The sequence below is a fragment of the Colletotrichum truncatum genome (assembly GCF_014235925.2).
Source record: "Colletotrichum truncatum strain CMES1059 chromosome Unknown Contig_0002, whole genome shotgun sequence".
NCBI lineage: Eukaryota > Fungi > Ascomycota > Sordariomycetes > Glomerellales > Glomerellaceae > Colletotrichum > Colletotrichum truncatum.
The window spans coordinates 3,121,304-3,140,205 of NW_027222399.1; the positions used below are offsets into that span (position 1 = coordinate 3,121,304).

Sequence of the window (18,902 nt, forward strand, 5' to 3'; positions counted from 1 at the left end):
CCATCTTTACGACTCAGCTTTGTTTGCGCCATGATCATGATTGCTACTCATCAAGGCCTCCCATCTGTCGTCTGCGCGTATATTTCCATGACTCTATTGCCCACCTGTTCGAGTCATCCCTCTGTTTCGATCCTTTACCTATTCGCATCTAAGGGGGAACGACAACAGTCTACATGTCAGTTATATACATCGTCATTCCAAATTAAGCGTCGGAGTCATCGTCATCAAACAATCAGCAACAAGATCCCGTCTGCCCGTACATTACACATCACCACCACCACTACCACCACCCACCACAAAGCAGGATTTCCACTCGGACAACAGCGACTCAAGAAAAAGCCTTGCCCGAGTCCTCAGCAACGCCACGTCAAGAATAGTCACCAGCTGCTCGGCCGTCCAACCCAAAAGCAACAAGCTGCCACCAGCAAGCAAAAAGCCAAAAGCCTCCGTCCGTTACCACAAGGAACAGTAACACTCGCACCAAGCAAATACGGATTACGGACATCCTCCCGCGACTCCAGCCCAGCCCTGTCGCCGACATTACGGTCCTTTTTTTACCACCGACACCCCCGTCAGTTACACCCCCCATCTGACATACGCCCCCAACGACAACTGCAACCGCTCCCGCCCTGACGAGACACCCCCCCTCAAGGTCCAGCCCAAGGTTCCCTGCAGTGTCAGCTCTCCCATCTCCGTCACCGCCTCCCTGCCTTGTTTTCCCACCCCCTCGGGATCCCGGGAACACAGGTAACCAGGACCGTACCCCCCAATTTTTAGGCTTGCAAAATCCACTCTCCGAAATTCCTCGGAACGTTAGCTCGTGCAACCCTGCACACCACACACCCCCTTTACACCCCCCAAGACCAGAGGCAGGCAGACGCGCCTTTGCTTATAAGTCTCCCGTGTCCACCTTCTCCCACACTCTCGGCTTCTACGTGAGATCAACAATATCAACACTCAAAGCTCAAAAGGCTTATACCAACAAGACCTTTACGAGAACCAACTCCACTCTTCACATCCACATCGCAGCCATGTACGGCTCATACGGATCATACAGCTCCATGAGCGCCGTGTCCATCACCGCTCCCATCGACATCGCCCCCAGCAACATGCTCGCCCACGACCGCTCCTGCGCCTTCCCTTCGTGGCCGCGCCGCGACACCCTCGCCGACTTTGATGGCGAGTCCAGAGCTACTTCTTACCTTTCCGACGAGGACCTCTTTCCCCAAGACTTCGAGGACGACACCCACAGCGTTGCCAGCTCCGCCAGCTTCTCTTCGCCCAGCTCGCGCTCTCCCCAGATCACCGAGGCCGAGCTTCTCGAGATGGAACGTGAGAGGATGGCTCTCCAGCGCGAGGCCATGCGCTGCGTCATGCTCGAGAAGGAGCGTCGTCGTCAGCAAGCCCTGAGGCAAAAGCAAACCCGCCGTGGTAGCTCCAAGAAGAGCCCCAAGAGCAAGCAGGCCGTCATGACTCCCATCGCCGAGTGAAAGCTTCCCCAACAATCTTACAGCAACCAACAACTACAATATTGGGCGATGCGCATAGCCAGCTCTTGTTCGGACGATCAAGGTTGACCTTCCGAAGAACATGGCCTGGCTTCGCTTACACCTCGCCTCGGCGAACTCTAATACTTAATGACGGTCACATCTACAAATAGTGACGGCAAAGGCCACCAATCCGGGATACAGACGAAGCGAACATGGCCTTTCGCTCCGACGATTCAGGTCGCCGGCAATCAAACACTTCAAACTCGCCTTTGGGGATTTTACCGCCCCAAAGGAAGGCAGCTTTTGGTTTCCAGCACGGGGCGATTCGGAAGCCCGTGTGTGGGGGAACACAAGCAAAGCCGATCGTGGGGGAGCCCGCAGTAGTGTGTCTCAGCCACACTAGCACGAGCTGGGCGGTATCGGCCACCACAACAGGTGGCCTACCGAGGAGTCATCGGGCACTGGTAGTGTGGCAGGTGAGGGCAGGTCGGGTGCGCTGCCTCGTCGCATCGCACCGCACGCTGTGGCCTCGTGGATTCATCATGGGCGCGCAGGCATTTCACATGTCGCTGCTGCCTTGGGTTATTTGGTTTTTTTTTTCTTCTCGTGTTGATACCCCCCTTGCTGTAACCCTCTGAGGTTGAACAGTCATCTATTGTCGCATGGAGTTTTTATCACATCTTGTCTGGGAGGGAACATGGGAAAAGGGTAACAGTACACCCACTGCATCACTGCATCGAGGTATCAGGACATTTCTGGGATCAGCATGGGAACCATCATAGTATCAGCGTCATGTTTTTTTTTCAATTTTTAGTAGTTAGCTTTTTAAGTAGTACGAGATACCCTTCGCCACGCGCGACAAGACAATATTTGATTCTATTCACCAACCAAACAAAAAAGAGCCTTTGCATCCCTCGACTCAGTGACTAGTGAAGACTTGAGCAACAGACTTTACAGATCATTGCACCCCTTGCCTCGAAAACGTCAGAGTTGAGATTTTCAGAGTCATGTTGAGGCCACACAGAGAGTCATACACGGGCTGGCTGGCCCAAGTCAGTCAGTCAGTCAAGTCATTCAGTAAGCATGTGCCGCCACAAGCTTGCGGCGGCAGGGCCAGTCAGCGGCAGCAGGGCGGGCAGCATGCATGCTCGCTCGCTGATTCTTGATTGAGAGAGAGAGTGTGTGTGTGTGAGTGTGTGTGTGTTGGGGTCGGGCTGAAGGGTTGACCCCCATTAGCCACAGGGAAGAATGTCGTCATTGGTATTTCGGCGAGTTCTGGTTGGGGCTGGACCGAATGGGTGGTGGAGGACTGACCGACTGGGCGAAATTCGAAAACGGTCGGGAACGGTCGGGAAATACCAGATTCGGGGGATTTGTGGGGTTGGGTTAGCAACTACACTACTAATAGGACTACGTATCTAACCTCCTCCAAGTGGACACTAATACTGATACGCTTCACCCGTAGTTATGCCGTTGCTCCGCCTACACTGCCCCCCGTTCAATCTAGACCGTCGAGCAGAAGCAAAAAACACGGATCAACTGGAATTCTGGAGAGGCGGATTAATGGGGATTTGTTGCTATTTGGGGGGATTCCAAGGTCATTCGTCATCACCGCCACAGTTTACTATGGGATGCCGCGCGGGGAGGAGGGAGGGATATGTTCGGCCGAGGCCCAGATGCATTACCTACAATTTTCGTCCTCGGCACGAGGACTTGGATTTCATGAGGGTTAGAGTTGAGTTTACCGCGGTCGCGGTATCTTCGCAGTTTAGGCCTTTTTTCGCACACTGCGATTGCCGCAACCGTTTGCGTCCGACGGTGCCTGCTGCCCTTTGGTTTCCGACACCCACCTACTTGCACATCTTGGCACCTTCAGCAGGGCTTTTTAGGGGCTTTTCTTTGGGGGTTAGGGGCCAGGTTCGGGGTGGACCGGAGATCCGGCGGTCTGGATCAGCCATGATTATTTTAGTGAGAAGGGAAAGGGATCCCGCGCCCAACGCCCAATTTTTGGTTAGTGGTTGCTTTTGAAAAGGGGGGGGGGGGGATTTGCAGTACGAAGAGTGCGTTGCGAAACACCATTTCCATTAATCTGCGTTTTCGGAAAAGCTGGGCTGTAATTCTGCGAAATACGCTAGATAATTCACCTAAAGGAACGCGGGGGTGATCTGCCGATGGGGCGAGAGTCCGGGGAAAAATCCAAAAAGCTATACTACACAGTTGGTTGCTGCTGACTGGGCGGTGATCTGGGGAGAGAGCTGTGATTGATGGACATGGAGCTCTTTTGCCGATGACGAGAGTGGTTGATGCGGGGGGAGCTTGATTGAAGGGGGACTACCAAGAAAAAAATGTGCCGAAAGATACGGAATGTTTCGGACTTGTGGTGTTGGTAGTAGTGGTGGTGGTGTTGAGTGAGGTGAGGCTGTCGTCAGTGATTGTGAGTGACACGTCTGTTTACTTGATCCGTCCAGTATTGGCATTTCAAGCTTTTCTTTTCGAGCATGGTTCCGAGTCAACGCCTTCCCGCCAATCTTTGACACATCACGATCTTATTTTTCGCGAGTTTGACTGGCGGTGATTCATCTCTGATTTGGGGAAATAATCGAGATTGTGGCGTACGAGGGAGTCATGTCTGGGTCATTTATCTTATTCATCACGTCGCACTCCTGGATTCGCTATACTGATGATGATGATGATGATAATAATAATGATGCATGCATGGTCCCTTCCGGCGGTCAATCTACGTGCGGCTCCGGAGGGGGTCAGACGGGCATGGAGGGTATTGACCGAGGCTTGGAGAGTCAAGGTGCTCCGAAAAGACAGACATTCCACAGTGCGTCTGGCCTGCCTGGACAACATAACACATTCAAGTCATTTATTCCGAACTTCTTCTACACCCTCAGAAAACCCCGAGAAGGGAGCGACTCGGTATCTGCACGCCAAAAAATCACACCCCTCCCACCACCTCCTCCTCTTCCCGGGATCGGGCTGCGAAACCGGTAATGTCGTCTAGAAAGCTTTTGATAGTTGTGTGTGTGTGTGTGTGTGTAATGTTTATCTTGGGGGCTTGCTTGACCTTGATTTCGTGCTGTCATTGACTCATCTTTTTCTCGTGTGTAGTAACAAAATCCCTGATATCCCTGGTAGGGCTGCGTAAGTGCGTCAAGCATTACGGGAGAGAACGGAGGGCGGGATCCGTAATCGTAATCGTTGGGGGACGATAACGCCTTTGCCATCTTCCCCCGCAAAGTTTGCTTGCGCGGGGTAGTAAGTGTGGGTTGAGATAACAAATTGCTCTCTCCGTTTGTTACCGTACCGGCAGAACGGGCTGTTCTCTACCCACTACAGAGCACACCACAGGGTCCACAGACCATAACTGGGTCCCTTGCTGCTTTGAATTGTGCCATTTTACCAAAAGGCCCTATGGGGGGGAGGTGGCAGCGCGGTCCGCCGGCTATGAATTAAAGCAGCCATGGGGTTTGTCCCAAGTAACATCCGTAATCTACATGCACGCCCTCGATGGGGCAGTCAGTTACTGTTGACAAGGGGGGGAGTTATCATTTCGTATAATGATCAACCGAGCCAGCGAGGAGCTGCGTTTTCTTCCTTTTTCCTTTTCCCCCCCGCCGTTTTCTGTGTTCTCGACCGCCAGAACGGGGAACTGAGATGCAGGGATATGACTCTTGCTCTCTGATTAACCCTGCGCCGGGATGGGTTCCCGGCGCCTGGGCCCTCTTCACAACCCATGTTCAACCCCCGACAGGGAAGAGAGATTGGAAAGTTTGACAAAAAGGGATGACCCAGCGGACCCAAACGTGTCAACCCCCGGGAGCGATCGTCCCGTCGTCTGGGTGGGAGGAGGGCCAAGAGCGGAGGGGGGACCCGTTTTCCAGGCATTTTGTCCTCTGGACCGGGGGTTGAGGGATCCTCTTTGGGAGCAACATTTTGCCGGTGGAACTTTTCGAAGCTCCAGGATCAAGGTCTTCCTCCTCCTCCTCCTCGTTCCAGCAAATTTTTTTGCCTGCCGAACCCACATGGGATAGATAGAAGGGGCCTGGGGGATTGCCTGCAGGGGATGATAACGGATAACGCTTGTACAGAAGAGGATGCTCAACGGGAAGGCAATATACTGCGTGGTACTACATGGAAGTCAGTAGTCAGCAAAACGGGCCTTTTTTTTTGGTAGCGGTTTTTGGCAAATGCAAATTTGACAGGCGGGTATCTATACGTCCCGTTCGTCCAGCCTTTTTTTTCCTGCTTAGTGGCTCCCCTTCCCCCCCCCCCCCCTTCTGTTCCGCTTTCCGAGGCTCTTCTTCGGCAGTATGGCCCCGTAGTCAGCAGTAATAAAGATCCACTAATGGAAAAATTCTTTTCAAAATTCTTTTAATTCTCCCCTTCGTGTTGTGGTAGGAGGTCTTTTTCGCTTGCCAGCCACCGTCAGGTATGCGTGTCGCGATTCATTTACCGAAACGACACCGAGACGGGGGCACACACTTACCAAGAAAACCCCCAGTCGGAGCCTGTCCGATGAACACCCCCCTCCCGGTCTTCTCTCCGGGCAAGGTTCCGGTGGCTCATGAGTCGTGGCGCAAAGTCAACCACGGCCCTGGAAGAGAGGCGTTTACCCACCGAAAGAAGCATCCTCAAGCGCATCTTCTGCCGTAAACTCTTTTCTACTATGCCGGGACCACACACACATACACTTGAGTGATACGTACAAAGAAAAAAAGAACACCCCCCTCCTACGCAATTCTCCGCTTCCTGTCAGGGTCTTGAATGAATCGCGAACCCCACGAATCGTAGATGATAGTCAGAAAGACGTCAATTATGACTTCAACTGACTCTATCCGGGCACGATTTTCACAAGCAAATGGAAGAAAAAAAAATCTTCTTCTTCCCCAGATCAAGGCAGCCAGGATCATGACAGCAGAAGTTTTCTGGAATCTCTCGAATAGCATCATCTCGCAGGACGCCCACGCGGTTTGGCCCACCCGCACAGACGACCATCAGGTTTCCTTGCCGGCATCCTGAAGCGCTGGACACACCCGTACCTGAATATGTGACGTTTTTCGTACACCATCCTGACTAGCAGGAAATAAGGGCACGGAAAAAAAAAAGAGAAGTATACGTAGCACGGCTAACGGAAAGGAAAGAAAGAACAAGAAACTAAAGAAAGGAAAAAAAAAAAAAAAAAAAAAAAAACCTGGGGTAAGAAAAGCCGGCGTCTTCTTTTTTTGGTGATTTGTTGAAACCCATGGCGTCAAGCCACGTTGAGTCCGTGTACTCTGTAACCCCATTGGCTGGGTGCGTCAGAGATAGACTTGCGTTACACGAGACACTTCTCACAAGTCTCATATGCGTATTCAAAGCCAACAAAAGCCCAGATTTAAGCAAGACATGACTTTTTTTTTTGTTTTATTTCTTGGTTTGCTTCTCAACCACAGGTTGCAGCAGCATGTCAGACGCAGAACCAGGGCGAGGATCATCCAGTACGAAGTGTAAGGGTTGTGTCTCTGTTTACGTTTGCGTTTGCATTTGCGTGTTTGTTCGCCAACAGAAACGGCAGATCCGTCAGTTGCCGTATCGCATCTCTGCTGGCTGGAGCAACAACCGCATGGGGGGGTTTGGTTTTCCGGGAGATCTGCCTGCCGTCTGATAATGAGAATGGTGAAGGGTTATTTACAGTACTACGGTAGCAGTGTGGAAAGGGTTTCGAAAGCCCAAACCCCAGTTACCGACCTCGTTGCGTGCACGTTTCGCGGGTAACTGGGAATGGGCCCTCGGATACGTTGCGTGGTGGATTTGTCGACGCTGACTGGTGGGAACGGGTCTGGTTCATCCGTTGAGGATTTTCCAGGTCCACAAGGGCCTAGAACAAAGATGAGCGGAAAGGTGCATGCATGTGCGATGCGCTTCGGGAGTCGATTTAACGGAGGGTGTCCATCCTCCACAACCGTATCGGACGTAACCCCGTATCATATTAAAGGCCGTAAGGGACGGAATAAATAGAACGTTGGCTGCTGACTGCCTAAAACGGAAGGTAGGCAAAACGGACCCTGCGTCGCTAGTGTACTTAGTCTACCCGCCGTTACCGCGTTATCTTAGCTCAGCTTAGGTCATGGATAAGATAAGCCATTACTGTCTGTTCCATTGTGTCTACCATTACTGACTGTCAATGTGTGTGCTGTGAGTGGATGAGGGCGGCGTGGGGTGAACTTTACACACTCCGGCAATACGCCGCACAAACCCTCACCTCTCTGCAGGAATGGTCTTATCGCCGTGCCCGTATTGCTTACCCATCCATCCACCATCCACCAAGCGAACATTCTCGTATGCTGTCATCGGCGTTGGCATTGCTATTTTCAACCTTTGCCTACTCGCGGTCGGGCGCCGGTGGCACCACGAGAAGGGTGGAAAAACGAGGTAGACAGACGGACGCCGGTTCGTCCGTGACACCTCCATCGCGGCGGTTACGTTACAACTCGCAAGCCAGTTTGCGCCTCCTCGGGCACTTGCAAGTGCCCTACGACTCCGTGAGGCCTCTGCACAGTCCGCTCTGTACGTAGTATATTCCCATACCCCCTCCTAGTATACTATAGTAGGCTTTGAGGCTTGGTGGTGGGCGCGTGGGCGCTCCGTGCTCCCGTCCGAAAGTCCGTCGCTGTCTTGTGTGTGTTTATCTTTAGACAGCTCCAGGAACCGACAGCCCCGACGCGCGCGCCACAGGGCCAACACCCCCCTGGAGGATCCCGCCGTCGTCCCATTCAGTGTCTCCCAGCGCCCCAGCGCCAGCACTTACACCCCAGAGCCTAATCAGCTGTACGGATAGCAGATACCGTATCTTGCTATCCGTAGCTCCGTACTCCGTATACTTGGTATAATTCTAGGGCCTCGGAATCCGAACGAGACGAAGCTCAGCGCCAGGAAAAGACGGGTTTGCGGGCTGTTGTGATAAGCGAAAACGGATTCCGAGTCCGCGCCATTTCCGTCGCGGGGGTATTCACATGTGCTGGCTATTTACTCTTCCCGACACCGACGATATATTACGGTCTATATGGCGCGAACGTGGGGGTGTTGGTTGGGTAGGCGGTGATGTGATGTGATGTGTGGTGTGTGTGTGTGTGTGTGATTGATGTGTGATGTGTGATGTGATCTGGACCGCCGGACTCACTCCGCCTGGGCATTCTTTCCCCCGAGCATCCCAATTTCCTGTTTCTGCGTGGGTGCGTGCCTGCTTGTCTGCTGTTCTCTGCGCTGGCAGTGCTTGCGAGGTTATCGTCAGATGCCATAGCAACTTGCTTTTTGCGGTGTGTCCCTCTTTTCATCTCTGCCCAACGACCATCATCACCTCATTACAACAACAAGGTTCAATTTTTTTTTTCTGTCATTTTATTTTTATGATGGCGCCGCTTGCTTCGTTTTTTCTTTCCTCTCTGCAGCCCAACCGCAACCTCCCCCATAAAAGGTGAAATCAATCAAATCGGCCCTGGGCGGCAGTAGACGAAATGACAAGTGACCGGGCCAGGCTCCGCGGCGAGGGTCGGGTAATCTCCCAGCGAGTCGATCACAACCCAGCTGTCCGGCGAACCCAAGGCCTGGGTCCGGCCACGACCGCATCTCGCAGGAGACAAGCAAGGCTGTGCGGCAACAAGCAAGCAAGGAAGCTCTGTTTGCATTTTGCGTCCCCGGGAGATGGATGGGTGCTCCTATCCATCACCCCCGTACTCCGTATATCCCATCACGCATTCCACGCGAAAAACCAGCCCCAGCCAGACAGACCCAGAACCCGCTGTCTCGTATCGTTTGCCAGGGGGGCCTGCAAGCCCCCTCCGTCAGCGGTGAATACCGCAATTACCATGCATTCACGCCCCCTTCAGAGGGGGAGAGGTCAGGGCCCGATCTCAGTCATGATACTGGATACCCGTATCTCACACCCTCGGCGTCTGGTTGACACCCATCGCATTCTCATACCCGCCGTGATGGAGCGATAGAGGGGGCAGCACAGGGGCAGACAGAAGAAGAGTCACAGAGAGGGGGAGGGAAAGGGGGTGTTTGTCATCCCAACGGTCGCAAACTCCTTTCGCGGTCCCCCTCTTCGTAATGCTGATGTCGAAATACCTTCACCGTGATTCGCGATTCCCACACCATCTATCCCACCAACCTTTTGGGTTTTCCCCCCCACGCACCAAAGCGCGGGTGGCCTTGGATGCTTGGTTGAAGACTGCTCGCGCTCTCAACAATCCGAAAACCGGACGCCGGACAAATCGTCTTTGCCCATCGCGATATGCTGCCCTGATAGGTTCCGTCGGCGACCCAACCAACTTGGCCTCAACTCAACAGCAGGGTGAAGGGGGAGAGGTGGGACCCATGGCACCGCGTCCCATGGCCGGCGCTCGGGACCTGACTGGTCGGGCGCGTGCGAAACTATCGACTTCCGGCGCTCCAATCACCGGCGCATAGCATACACACACTTACACACTTACACACTTGGTTACACACACACAAATGGGTTGCCGAGGGTGCTGTCGTCGCGAATGATAGTTTTCAATCAAACCATCAGGTCGGTGACTCACTGTTTGAAGACTTAAATTGACACCCGTAATACGAAAAAGAGGCTTTCGTGTAGGTTGCCGTCATCCTCGTTCCTTTTCCTCTTACGGTCCCTCTCTCGAATTTCCCGGCGGCATGCCGTCCATTCCCCGCTGCGATGGGCTGCGCAACGCTGCGACCTCTGGGTCACATCCGGCGGCGGGCCGCCGCTTTCGATAGACCTGGATGGCTTGAAGCTTACAGCCTTGCATCACACCCTCTTCTTCCCATTCCCGTCCTTCCGCGGGCCCTGCATGTGTGTATATTTGTCCTGTCAAAGGGTCAAAAGGAGCAATAATCAGGAAAATTAAAAACAAGCAGGTAATCCCATTTCCCTTACGTGCGCTAGGTTACGGACGGTGCTTGTCGTCCATGTGGGTGAGGTGATTCCCCGATTCGTGCTTTTTTTCCCACCCATCGTGCATTACATCTGCATCCCGATAGGAATAAGAAAACATACAGGACGCAAGCAAGAGCTGAAACCTCTACGCCCCCCTCCTTGTCCAAGTCACATTTCTCATACCGCCAATCGACATGTATGCAAAGGTCTCACCGCTCCATGACGATCACGATCCACGCAAGGGGGAAGAAAATTAGCTATCAGAAAAAAAAAGGAATGATTAAAAACGAGGCTGCGAGACATGATCCTTTGCGATCTTGGCGGTCTGGTCTCACTTGTGTTGTAAGTGAGATATCTCCCTGAGAGATGTCTTGTCTCACTCCCCTTTCCTTTCACACTCCCCCTCCCGAAAGAAAAAAAAAAAAAAGAAAAGAAGACATCGCCAAAACGAGACTTCCACATTCCAACCGTGATCCCGTTTGCGACATATACCCCGGTCGCAGCGCCCAACTGCCAGGTGCACCCAATCCTTTTTGTCTTTTGTCTCTGATCAGACGTCAGATCGTCAGGGGGAGAGGGGGGAAGGGGGGAACCGACTGCTATGCGGCGGTCTTGTTTCTCACTTACACCAACGAAAACTTGCTTTTGGAGGGGGAAACGCACGATCCCTCTCTCTCTCTCTCTCCCGGTGGCCGTTGATGCTTCCGCGCGCGCCCTGACCACACTCAAATTCATCTCCCCCCCTTCTCTCTGTGTGCCTTTTTTCGTTTGCATGCCCTGGCCCGGGGAAGGACGGGAGAGGAATGATGTGGCTCAGGGGGTGGGAGATGCGAGGAGAAGATGCTTTTTTTTTTTCCCCCGTATCCTTTCCCGCCCGCCGGATGTGATGGCGATCGACTGCCGATGTGTGCTCTTCATCGATCGGTGGACAGCACAGACAGCCTACTTCAAGGTTTCCCATCTAACCTTTGGACCTTGTTGTGTGCCTGTGTGTGTGCTACCCCGCGGATGCAGGAAGCTTTCGCCTGGCGAGCTTTGCAGAATACCTTAAAATAAAATAAAAAAAACTTGGTCCGCGAACTCCCCCCCCCCCCCCCCCCCCCCCCGAGAAAAGAAAGGGGTCGTCGTCCGAGCTTTGCATGCCGAAGAGACTGCCCATCCCGGCGATGCTTATGTCGCATGGGGTTTTCCAGCAGTCGATCGATCGCAATCGTACAGCTTTCTGAGTATACCCTGCCCGGTCCGCTTCCGTATCGTGAGGTTGTGGAGAGGTTAGAGGAGGTTTCGCGGAGGTTTGCTTCTCTCACTTATCCCCGCATACGGCAGGCCTTCCCCGGTTGCTCCCCTGTGCCTCCTCTTCTGGAAACTTCTCCTGCATGTATACATGCGTGAGAGATGGAGCCGCGGCACTTGTTGCAGTCTGCCGTTGCCGCTCCCCCATCATCGGCGGCGACGTCCTTGACCCATTCGGCCCCGTTTACACCGTGGTGGTCCGTGAGGGTGTGCTCGCGGCGGCCCCACTTGACGGACACCGTCTGACCGTTGGGGTCCGGAACCGGGGACCCATGACTTGCCTTTTTAGGAATGTCAACGTCGGAACACCGGGTTGACAAGCGGAGAGACTAGACGATGAACGGGATGGAAGTTTCGCATTCGGAAGTGAGCTACTTCAGTCAAAAGGGAGCAGTGGAATTCTCTTGATGATTGATTAAGAAATGAGATGAGATGAAAATGCAAGTGTCAGTGTATCACGCAATGGGGACTCGAGGTAAGATTAAGTGCATAGATTCTCTATTAAACCTGCTTTTGACTGTCGCGAAACAAGACCGTTCAAAGGACGGAAACACTCTAATGAATAGCCACGGGGCTCGTCAATGAGAGACTAGAAGATGAAAAAAAAACAGGAGAGGGGACATCCTCATCCTTGAGGATTCCCTGCCGTTTGTTTGCCTTTTTTTATTTTTGCTTGTATCCCGGGAATCGTACCATCCTCCCATTAATCTCTCATATTAGTTGCGTTGAAAGCTTGAAGAAGCCAACACGACGAGCGGATAGCTTAGCGGCGGGGGGAAGCCTTCTGGCCGTCGTTGATGGTGCCGTTCTCGACAGCAGCGCGGTGGCCGCGGGCGACGTAGCCGTAGACGGGGTAGTACTGGTCGAGCCAGGGAAGGACCTCACCGACACCGGGGGTGTTGCGCCAGTCGCGCATGAGGTCCATGGCAATGGAGAAGAGGGAGACGATCTGGACACCGGCGGCGGCCATGCGGTCGTTGGAGACGTCGCGGATGAGCTCGGTGTTGGTGCCGGAAGCCTCGACGTTGGCCCAGACGGAGTAGCCCTCGGCGCGGAGGGAGAGAGCGAGGAAGGTGGTGCAGACGTCGGTGGTGATACCGGCGAGGATGATCTGGGACTTGTTGGCAGCGCGGACAGCGTCACGGAACTCGGAGTTGTCCCAGGCGTCGACCTCACCGTTGCGCTTGATGAGGGGAGCGGTGGGGTGGTGGTCGAGGATCTCCTGGGGGAGGGGGCCGTTGGGGCCTTGAGGTTATTTTGTTAGCATCGGGTTTCTGGTGCGAGCAAGAAGAGGGTGGTTAGGTGCTTACCGGTCTCGGCGGAGGTGGTCAGGATGACGGGGAGGTCAAAGACCTTGGCCAGAGAAGAGTGGGCGAGCATCGCGTTGCGGTAGAGGGTGGCATCGAAGTCACGAGCGATGTTGAAGAGACCCTCCTGCATGTCGACGACGAGGAGCAGGGTGTCGTTCTTGTTGAGTCTCTCGAAAGGGACGGCTGTAAGGCGTGTTAGTCGAGCTGCTGCTGCTGCTGCTGCTTCGAAGAGAAGCTAGGAAAACTTACCATCGCCAACAACGGCGGAGATGAGGGCAGAAGCCGCGAGGGTGAAAGAGAACTTCATTTTGCTGGAGGGTGTTTGGAGGGTTGGTCCTGGAGCGAAAGGCTTAAAGTCTGTTGGGAGTTGAGAGGAAGACTGTGAGCTCGAATTGTCTGCTGGATGAGGATGGAGAGAAAACAAACCGATGATGGCGAGAAAACAGTCTTCTTATATACAGAATTTTCGAGATACCCAACATCAAAGATACCGCTGTTGCAAGGCCTCATCTCGGACTTGGCTCCGCTAAGGCCGGAGTCTCTTGACCGGGCCTCTTTTTCTTGCCAATAGTCAACTCAACCCTTGAACAACTCGCAGTGCGTGCCGAACTATGCGGTGTTTCCGCCCCTTCGGCTGTCTTCCAATGTGACAGGCAGCCACTTCCGATGTCGTGCACGGTTGGGAAAAAAATGCCCATCCAAGCCATGCCCTTCAGAAATTTCCCCATTCAGCAAGATGGTGAAAGGCTGCTTGGATGAAGGATGTTGTAACGGTTTACTGTACGTTAGTCAGCTCCCCCTGTTGTGTCTTGGCAGATCTTAAGCCTCTACGGCACTTCGAAGAGCCGTCATTGGACCGTTCGTTTATCCCGAGCGGCCTAAAGTGGAGGACGGTGGTGGAACTCCGCCGTTGAGATCCACTCTCAGTCCGATGCCATGGTGTAATAGGCGAGAATTTGCGGAGAATGACTTCTTCCATAGATTCTCGAAGTTGTCAATCTCACATCTACTGGTCAATAAGCTTGGCATAATCAGCATCCCCAAGATCTCGGTGCTCGAGCCGATGCGTGGGCTTGACTAAGCTTGACGCAAAGCGATGTCACCAGGCGTCGTGGAAGCGGTTCCTCAGCATCAATAACTCATTTCCTAAAGCCCCGCTCGACCTAGGCACGCAACGTAGGTCCTACCTCGTTGGACATGGCGGGTTGCTAGCGTCGGTACCCTTCGGTGCTGGCTTAGCTAAGGACCCTGGTTGGCATTTGATAAGATGGGAGCTCTGCTTAGACAAGTGCGTCCCGCTCCGTTGTGGGGTAAGCCCCCATCGCCGATGCCGCGATCGCGCCCGATTCCTAAGCTGTTATGCTAACGTGTGTAAGCAACCACCTAGGGCGAAAAAAAATGCCAATTATCTCTATCAACTTCAACGGAGAAATCTAACGAAGAAGCCGAAATATCCCGCCTCGGTTTTCTTTTCTGCCTCGGCTGATGTTTCTTTTGGTGAAACACTCTCTCTCAAGTTTAATATGTCACATGGAATGCTCAGTCGCTTCTTCGAACATTGGGCCGACTAATCAGTCTCTAAAATTTCATTCTCCAAGCACTCTTTTGATATGATCCCAGGCGAGCGCATCCAAGCGTCTGACCAAATAATTGCTGATGAACGTTGCAATGGGCGGATATTCTCACTTCATATTTCATAGTGTCGGCGCAATGTCAACCTTGGAAATCAACCTGCAAACTTGAAGCCAATTGAGGCTGTTGCCATTGTTGGCAAACGCTGCTTTGGCACTTTTCACGACAAACACCAGCCAATGGGCAGAGTATTCTATGGATGAGTGTTCGACAACGGTAAAAAGCAGAGCTGTTCTCTTGAATTGAACTACTGATCTTAGTACCACGTCTCTCAGTAGCTTTGAACTTTTGCTACGAGGCGTGGTTGATACCAAAGAGGCAGACACCCGACGCAAGCAGAATGCCTTCAGATTGTAACTGTTGGTACTGCCACGAAGTATACTAGTCAATCCTCTCGTACGCCGTGGTTGAAGTAACGCGTCGCCGGCGTGGTGTTGGGAGACAGATACGTTTCGGTTGAGACTTTTGCTTTCCAATCGACACATGTCGTCAACACTCGACAGCCAACAATGGCATAGCTCCCATGAGAGACGTTAAGCTTCGCGGCCCCTTTTCTAGACGTTGCATTATGCATGACTGCGGAGACGTACCCGGCAGTGTGGGACAGAAGGCTGCTGTAGACCAAATTATGGCCTGATGTTCCACGTGGCCTGTGAAAATATCCGAAATCAGCAGAAGTAGTTCTTGGTTCAGATCTTTGTAAGCAGGTAGTTGAGTCATGCAGAACGCTGCGAGGCGTTGTTGGATTCCCCAGACCAAATAATCTGTTGGTCGTAGCTTGCTTGGCCACGCTCAACTCATCAAGTAGGCTGCCTGGTCCTGAATCGTAATCTGGTTAAATTCACATGACTACAGCGTAATATTAGCTGCCTCAAAACATTGATAGAGTCCAATATTCATGCAAACAGCTGCTAAACATGCAGTACAGCAGCCATTTTGATATGTTTATACAGGTAGTGTAAAAGTGCCCCAAAAAGACCACGTGCCTCGGCGGGGACTGGAATGAACAATAAGAATGATTTAAATTTAAGCTTTAAATCCTTCTACCACATACACTCGTCTCCTAGCTGCTGTATGCTGACTAAAGTGTGTGGATCAGTCCTAATGTCAAGCAGACAGTCGTAGCTGGCCGATTATCACAAGGCTGAGGATGCGCCGAGTAAGGATTGATAGAATAGAAGTAAACCAGACAAGTTGAAAGATTCAATAGAACTTGATAAGTTTAAAGGCGAAATATACAACGAGTTTGAAGTTTTCTAGCAACCATAATTGTAAATTGTTTATTTAACAAAGTTGATGTCGTTATAGTTCGTATCTTACTTATGGAATAGTAAAACTCAAATAGCAGGATTAATATAACTCGGGTGAAACAATGTAGACTGTAAAATGATGCCATCTCCAACAAGTACCTCGCCGTTTTATTTTCTGCAAAAGACTCACAATCCGTCCGCACAACTGAACGACTGAGCGAGTTCCACTGCACCGTAACTTTTGAGAGTGAAGCACAGTTCTGACGCTCAGCAGTAATGGGAATCAAAGGATATCCCTACGAGCTATTTATCAGTCTATGTAAAGCCGAAATATTAGCTATCCTCGCGGACATATGAAAAGCACAACGGGAGCGTTCCTGAGTTGGCTCTTGTCACGTAAAATACAAGCTTGCCTAAATAATGTCAGCCTTCATCTCATATCCTCTCCCGACACCAAGACTACAACGGAGATCAAAACGGTAACATAATAGGACAGAAATCTCTTGAAAAATCTTTGATAGGTGTACATAGATGCACATACTGGTATGAGTCGAATACAAGTTTCATCCTCGTAATGGAGATGGCTTCAGCTCACACCCAGCTGGCCATCTAATTGACATGAAATGTGGCATATACTTGCAAATATTTCCTTTGGGTCAAGTCGCCGATCTGCGAAGCAGTTCGAATGTGTATGCCTTCCCAAGGAGATGTTTGGAGTCATCGTCGAGACCCATTGAACCACGTGACACAATTTAGTCAAGAACCAGGTGAACGAGTATTAGCCTACAGAAGCAATATGATATCTACCGAGTTATGAAGGCCACAATCACTCAATGATGTCTCTGGTATGGATGAATGCCTATCTCACTGCCATACGGCCACACGCAGACGATTGTCCATGATCCCATGCCCTAATACCCAATAGATGCCGATATTTAGCGTGCAGCTACATTACACCCCGATTTTATAGTCATCTTAATTCAGACATTAGTTCGATTTGTCCGTGAGATCATCAAGTGAATAGAGGTTACATTCATTAGGCCTCACCTGGAGTGAGTCTAGGCAAATACAGCGCCATGTTTGCGAATGAGTCTCAAGTGACTTGGAGGGATTGCAAGTTTCTGAATGACCCTTACGGCATGCTTTATGACGACCAGCATTATTCGTTTTCTACCGTTGATGACACCGCATCCTTGACAGAATAATTATCAACTGCAGCATGCGTATAGATGGGTTCTTCACGGCTAACTCATCGGCAGACAATTCGCCTTGCTTATAACAGCACCAGCTACAGATAGATGCTCTGGTGAGAGTTGGTTCGCTACTAAGGCGAGGGGCAGAAGGGCTCATCTGGACGGGACTCGCTAGGTCTTCTCTAATGAAGCTGTCAGACTGCAGCAGCGGGATCTCTATTTCTATCTACTACGCCACAGGACACAGTGTATACAACTCTATATATGCTCAAAGTGGGCTATTCACTACCTACGTTTCACAGTTCGTTATTATTGCCATACCATGAGCTGAGTACTTTCACTTGAGCTTGGACTTGTTCGAGCATATATTTATCAGTTGGCCTCCAAGTTAGTGGTTATCTAGTTGGACGGGTAAAAACGCAATTGCTGATGAATTTGTGGCATTGACCAACCTAGTGGTGTAAAATTCGTCTATCTTCATACTTGTTCTTATCTTCTTCCATTGGCCTCTCTTTTTTTTTTTTTTTTTTGATCCTCCTTACTGACTGGTACAGCAGACTTCACAGTTCGGATTATTCGGTGATGCGGCCTATTAATAGGACTCCGAATCGTCATGATATCATCGAATTGCCCATTGAAAGAACCCAAGTAAAGTTTGTGACCTCGGAAGGGCTTTGAGGAATTGTATATCTCTTTATTTCATCTTCTCCAAACGCCGGACGAGACATGTAGATGATATGTGTAACAACAAACGGATGAGTTGCAGCAGGGCCGCCAAGATATAACTGGCTCAAGCTCCTCGGTGCCAAGCGCCTACGCGACGCTGTATCAAGAACCCACGTTAACCTTTCCCGCAACCGAACGCCGTGTACGCCGTGTATATCGATATGCAAAAGATGGATGTCGCCCCATTTAGCTCCGCAAAGCCTCGAGCCTGTTGCGCATCTGGTTCATCATGGCCTCGGCCTCCTCTTCCTCCTCCTCGGCTTCGACCGGCTTGGGTTCCTGAGTGACGGGCGCGGCGGGCAACTTCTCCTTGGACATGCGGTCCTTGAGAATCTCGCCGAGCACCTTGTCAACCTCGCCCTCTGCCTCCTCCTCCTCGAGCTCGTCCATGTCCTCAGGTAGGCTCTCGCCGACCATCTCTTCGATAATGCCGGCTTTCATCAGCTCTGCGCTCAGCTCCTGCATCGTACCGGCCAGCTCGGGCAGCCTGATCAACCGGTTGACATCCTTCATGACACCGACGCTCGCACGGATGCTACCCTCAATCTTGCGTACGGCGAAGGCTTCGTTGACCTGCATCTGCACGCTATTAAGCTGCGCCTTGGAAGTTATGAGCCGAGAGCTCGTTTTCCGCGCTCGGATGAGCTCACGGGCGAAGTCGCGTGCCTCTTTCTGTGCTTGCTTTGCTCTCGTGGGGTCTCGTTGCGCGCGTTTGTCGGCCTGGACAATGAGGTTCTTCGTCTTGGCTTCGACTTGCCTGACTTGATTGATATCGCGGTCTAGTTTGCGGATATTGGATCGGATGAGGGCATTACATTTTCGCAACTTCGTAAAAAAAGATACAATTAGTATTCCAGATCTGGATGCTGCGATGGACCTGGCATACCTGTTGCTGCGGGTCAGGCTTGACAAACAGCGACTTGAGAGTCTCCATGGTGGGCTAGGCGGCGGACAATGGCCGGTGGAAGCCGTCAATCTGTGGGGTTTTGGTTTGAGTTGTAGGTGCGAACGCGAAGCTGATGGATACGTGATGGCCGGTCACCAGCCTCGTTTGTTGGCAATCAGTAAGCGCTGCCTTGGGT

At 51.9% G+C, this 18,902-nt stretch overlaps 4 protein-coding genes across 4 annotated transcripts; 1 reads left to right on the plus strand and 3 right to left on the minus strand.

Annotated features, from left to right (window-relative positions):
- Window positions 1–1,031: 1,031 nt before the first annotated feature.
- Window positions 1,032–1,490, plus strand: CTRU02_203790 (uncharacterized protein; the record flags this gene model as incomplete). Its single annotated transcript, XM_036722364.1, has 1 exon — window positions 1,032–1,490. One exon carries the CDS (start codon window positions 1,032–1,034, stop codon window positions 1,488–1,490), a length of 459 nt encoding a protein of 152 aa, XP_036585970.1.
- Window positions 1,491–8,962: 7,472 nt separating this feature from the next.
- CTRU02_203791 (uncharacterized protein) lies at window positions 8,963–9,163 on the minus strand (the record flags this gene model as incomplete). Its single annotated transcript, XM_070204263.1, has 1 exon — window positions 8,963–9,163. The coding sequence occupies one exon, from the start codon at window positions 9,161–9,163 to the stop codon at window positions 8,963–8,965; it is 201 nt and encodes a 66-aa protein (XP_070062026.1).
- A 3,309-nt stretch (window positions 9,164–12,472) lies between these two features.
- Window positions 12,473–13,326, minus strand: CTRU02_203792 (uncharacterized protein; the record flags this gene model as incomplete). The annotated part of the gene is made up of 3 exons (XM_036722365.1): window positions 12,473–12,954; window positions 13,020–13,202; window positions 13,269–13,326. The coding sequence occupies 3 exons, from the start codon at window positions 13,324–13,326 to the stop codon at window positions 12,473–12,475; spliced, it is 723 nt and encodes a 240-aa protein (XP_036585971.1).
- A 4,680-nt stretch (window positions 13,327–18,006) lies between these two features.
- On the minus strand, window positions 18,007–18,754 carry CTRU02_203793 (Snf7 family protein; the record flags this gene model as incomplete). Its single annotated transcript, XM_036722366.1, has 2 exons — window positions 18,007–18,645; window positions 18,707–18,754. 2 exons carry the CDS (start codon window positions 18,752–18,754, stop codon window positions 18,007–18,009), a joined length of 687 nt encoding a protein of 228 aa, XP_036585972.1.
- Between the last annotated feature and the right edge of the window lie 148 nt (window positions 18,755–18,902).